Source organism: Cyprinodon variegatus, unplaced genomic scaffold (assembly GCF_000732505.1).
Source record: "Cyprinodon variegatus isolate N-32 unplaced genomic scaffold, C_variegatus-1.0 Scaffold90, whole genome shotgun sequence".
Classification (NCBI taxonomy): Eukaryota; Metazoa; Chordata; class Actinopteri; order Cyprinodontiformes; family Cyprinodontidae; genus Cyprinodon; species Cyprinodon variegatus.
The window spans coordinates 1,096,945-1,101,196 of NW_015150543.1; the positions used below are offsets into that span (position 1 = coordinate 1,096,945).

Sequence of the window (4,252 nt, forward strand, 5' to 3'; positions counted from 1 at the left end):
CAACTACACTCGACACACAAACATCCACTAAAGCCCAGAGAGCACCCATAGCTTCCACTCACAGATAGATTCCAATACTTCAGTTTATATTTAAGCTACCGTAAACTTTAGGTTTCAGGGATGTCAGCCACATCATTTAAAGAGCTCATACAATGATTCTATAGTGTATTTGGTGCTGGTCCTTAAGGTCTCTGAATAGGTTGTGTGACATTGGTTTGGCTGAAAACGGCATATTTGCTGTTCTATGAGCCCTAATGCAAGCCTGGTTAAAAGCTATAATGAAACAACGGGTTTTCTTCCTTTTATGGAATGCTCATTAATATTTAGATGAGCTGTGCGCTGATTGGTTGGTTTACAACGAGTGAAGCTGCTGAGCAAAGACGCATCATAGCAACACTCACTCACTTACTAAGACATCAAATTGTTGATATGGTAGGATGACCAGACGTCATCTTTTTTAAAAACTGTCCAGGATTTTTTGGTCGACTACAATGCAGCACATAGCAAAAACAGGGAGCCAGCAGGGGACGAAGCGACCGAACCCTGTGACGGTAGCCTGGTCAACGGCGTCAAATTCTCTGGCAAATCCTGCCTTGAACTGTCCAAGGTTTTGAAATCTGTCTTTGGTAAAATGCTTAGAGCAAATTAACAGCTGAGCATCAAACTTTGCAGGGATCTTCTGATACACAAAAATAATCCATGTCTGTTGAGTCTTTAGATCCTTGTGAAGACTGTGAAAATGTTCCCTTTCCTCCATGCAGCCTGGAATACTGCATTTAGGCCCCTGGTTGTGGCTCATTTTCAATAGAGAATCTATGCTTTGCAATTCTTGTAGAAGTACACCCAACTATAGGCTAAACAGCTAAACTGGTGTCTTACATCGACCTCCATTTATGATCTTGGGCCGTAAACCAGTGGGCTGGTCTGTATGTCAACTTCGGGGCGTGACAAAAGTACAGGTCAGAACCAAATAAGGCAAAATCCCTGAATTGACGACAACTCTGGGCTTTGTTTGAATTCGCCCGTTTTATGGTGGAAGTTTGGAATTGTGAGATTTGCAGAGAAAGGAGGTGTCGATGGGGTTTGAACTTCTCTGAATGTCCATTTTACCCACCAAACTATCATTATTTATCTATGAAACACGGTTTTGCATTCTATGACCCCCTTAAGAGAAATGGCACAGATCCAGTTAACAAGGAATCCCCTTCTACTGTCCCCTTTCTATTGTTACACCTAAAATATTACATCCATGCCCCACACTAGAATATACTCCAAGTTAAAGAAGGAAAAACTTGCTGCCTTTTTTTTAGTAAATTATAAGTTAAACCCATTGAGTCGCCTGAAAGTAAAGAACATGAAGGAGACCAATATATTGTTATTGACTCAGATCTGTTTTTTTTTTTAAAACTAAATATGTTTGACCAAATCAGCCTACCTTCTGAAAATATTTTCATGAGGCTAGATTACTGTAATGGCTTTACTGAAAGCTGCAGCCTGTCCAAAATGCTGTGACCAGATTCCAGATAAACAATCATATTAGACCTGAAATGTTGCAAAGGGTGGAAAGTTTTCTTCAAGGCTGGAAAAAAACTGCATTAAAATCTCTGCTCTGCAGAAACTGTTAGTTACAATAAAGCGGAAACTGACAATTTCTTCTCTGAATTATTTTCTGTGGAGGCCAAACCCAACTTTAATCACTTGATTATTGTATTTTAACTCATAGATTGAAATCAGGATTTTACAGTTTATCTTCTAATGAAATGCTCAAATTTACTATCATAGGAATATATTGTCTAATTTCTTTTTGGGATTAATAAAGTATTTCAGAATTTGAATTTAATTGAATTCAATTAATGTTTTTTTGTTGTTGTTGTTGTCGTCGTTGTTTTTACATTATAGTGCCTCAAGTTGGCTTATTCATGAACGGAGCAAAATATTTACAATATTTATAAACACACCTTTCTTATGAGGGGCTTCTGAGAAGCCATGGCCAGGAATGGAGGGGATTACAACCTCAAATGTAACTCTCTCATCTTTCTGTGTGAGAAGTGGAAGAATCTTGTAGAATTCATAGAAAGATCCGGGCCAGCCATGAACAAGCATAAGAGGCACAACCCTCTGGTCCCCCCTCTGTGATGGGCGCACATGGATGAAGTGCACGTCAAGTCCTGCATGGAAACGAAAGGTATAAAACACTTTTAGCTAGATAACAAATCAGTGATTTATTATGCACTCTTNTTTGCAAAATATCACGAGAGTTTGTAACAGAACGATGAAATTTCACGAGATTTTGAAAGTAAAATAGATCAATACCGCGTTTTTAAAAATCAATTTGATATCAGCATATGAAAATATATTTGAGTATATTATTTTTCAAAGTGTCAGAAATTGATAACAAAACTGCTATTTTCAATGACTACTTATTTTCGTCCAGCTTTAACATCGGTATCGATATCGGTTATTGGCTACATGAGTTTTAAAATATCGGCATATCGGATATCGGCCAAAATCCCAATATCCTGCATCCCTAATATATACCTTAATTTGTTACCCTTTATATTATTAAAATAAGCGGCAATATTTATAAAAGTCGAGTCTCTCAACAAAAGAGAAGACTTAGCCTGGTCTAATATAATGTTTGGCCTAAAGGAACTGTAGGTAGTGATAAAATTGCTAATGTAAACTGAGCAAAATAAAAATCTTTTTCTTAAAGTGCATTTTTCTTGAGTTGAGGAGGTAAGTGACACACTTTGGTAATGAACAAGACAATTTACCATTAAAATAAGAAAAAAACCTAATTGCATTGCCTTATTTCAAGTGTATATTATCTTATTAACTAATTAAAAGGTACAAATACTCATTCCAATGGCAAATCATCTTATTTATCTTCTCAAATTAATAATAAATACACCAAATTTTGATTTATTTTCAGATCATTTTTGCAGTATATGTTTATCATGAGATATTTTGGCTTTTTTTTTTTTATAGGTGAAAGGTCAGAGGTTCTTCCTATAAAAGCTCCTAGTTACGAATCTTGACAGAAATAACATAACACATGACTTATATTACTTTTCCTAAACTTTAAAATAAAGTTTGTTGGTGTACAACTAAAACATTTCAAATAAAAAAAGTAAAAAGTCTACATCATTTGATCGACCACGTGTTTTACTTTGACTGAATTAGGAGCAAATTAAATAGATTTCACTTATCACCAAATATTTGACTAAATTAATTCTAAAATGTTTTTTAAAGCTCAAACAGTTTAGAACAGCTAAATTTCACCCGTATGAAAGCTGGCTTTTAATTCTTCATGCTTTTTGGAGCTTTTGATTGTTGGCATCGATGATCGATACGTTACATAACAGAGGGAAATATTCATGAAATAATCTGCTAAAGAAGTTAAAGCAAAGAATGTTCCTGTTTCTGCCAACATGCTGAGAAATAATCAGCTCTCTAAATGTCTTCACCCCTCTTACTGGAAGTCGGATTTATTTAGTTTGTTTTTTTCTTTTTCTTTTTATGCAACCAAGCTCCGAAAGCTCTTTGTTGACTCATAAAACATCCTTATTTTCCATCATACATATTTTCCCAGATTACTTCTGACCAACATCTGATCTGTGTTCATTAAACAGTTTTATTTTGGAACCTCTATTTATTAGTTTTTTGTTTGTGAAGAGCTGCAGCTCAGCCTCTCCTTCTCTGCAGATTGATGACTCTTATGTTTCCCAACAGACCACTTTAAAGGATATTACAGAAGAAGACAGAATGCCAAGACAAAGGCTTCCAGCTCTCCCATTGGAAACAATAGCCTTACCTCTCTTAGTCTTCTTGTAATAAAAGCTGATCCACTGTGCGAGGGTTGTGTTGGTTACACTTAGTCATGACTTCTTTGGCAACCGAAGAGAAGCATCTAATTTAAAACCTTGTTTCATATCTGCTGCATTGCTTAATCGGTTGATTTGTTCTGCTTTCATATAGGAAGCACCCAGGTCTCCACCCACTTTAAGACGCCACTCCTATTGTTGGCGAAGCAATACTGCATTAAACATACCTGAACAATGAGGTGAGGCTAAATGTGTTGAAGGAAGAAGATGTTTAGGACAAATGCATGAGATTATGGTTTTGATATATCAGAGATCTGATTGATCTAGAATTTTTAAAAGTAGAATGGGAGGCAGATCTTTTAGTTCTCAGGCTCCTCTCCTGTGGAACCAACTACCAGTTTTAGTCCGTGAGGCAGACACCCTGTCTA

At 36.2% G+C, this 4,252-nt stretch overlaps 1 protein-coding gene across 1 annotated transcript in view; it reads right to left on the reverse strand.

Moving 5' to 3' along the window:
* Nucleotides 1-4,252, reverse strand: part of LOC107084012 (epoxide hydrolase 1-like) — a 19,237-nt gene that overhangs the window by 13,838 nt on the left and 1,147 nt on the right. Inside the window, exon 2 of the mRNA XM_015373639.1 lies at nt 1,959-2,202. Coding sequence (XP_015229125.1) covers nt 1,959-2,202 — 244 coding nt within the window. The remainder of the gene's footprint in view (nt 1-1,958; nt 2,203-4,252) is intronic.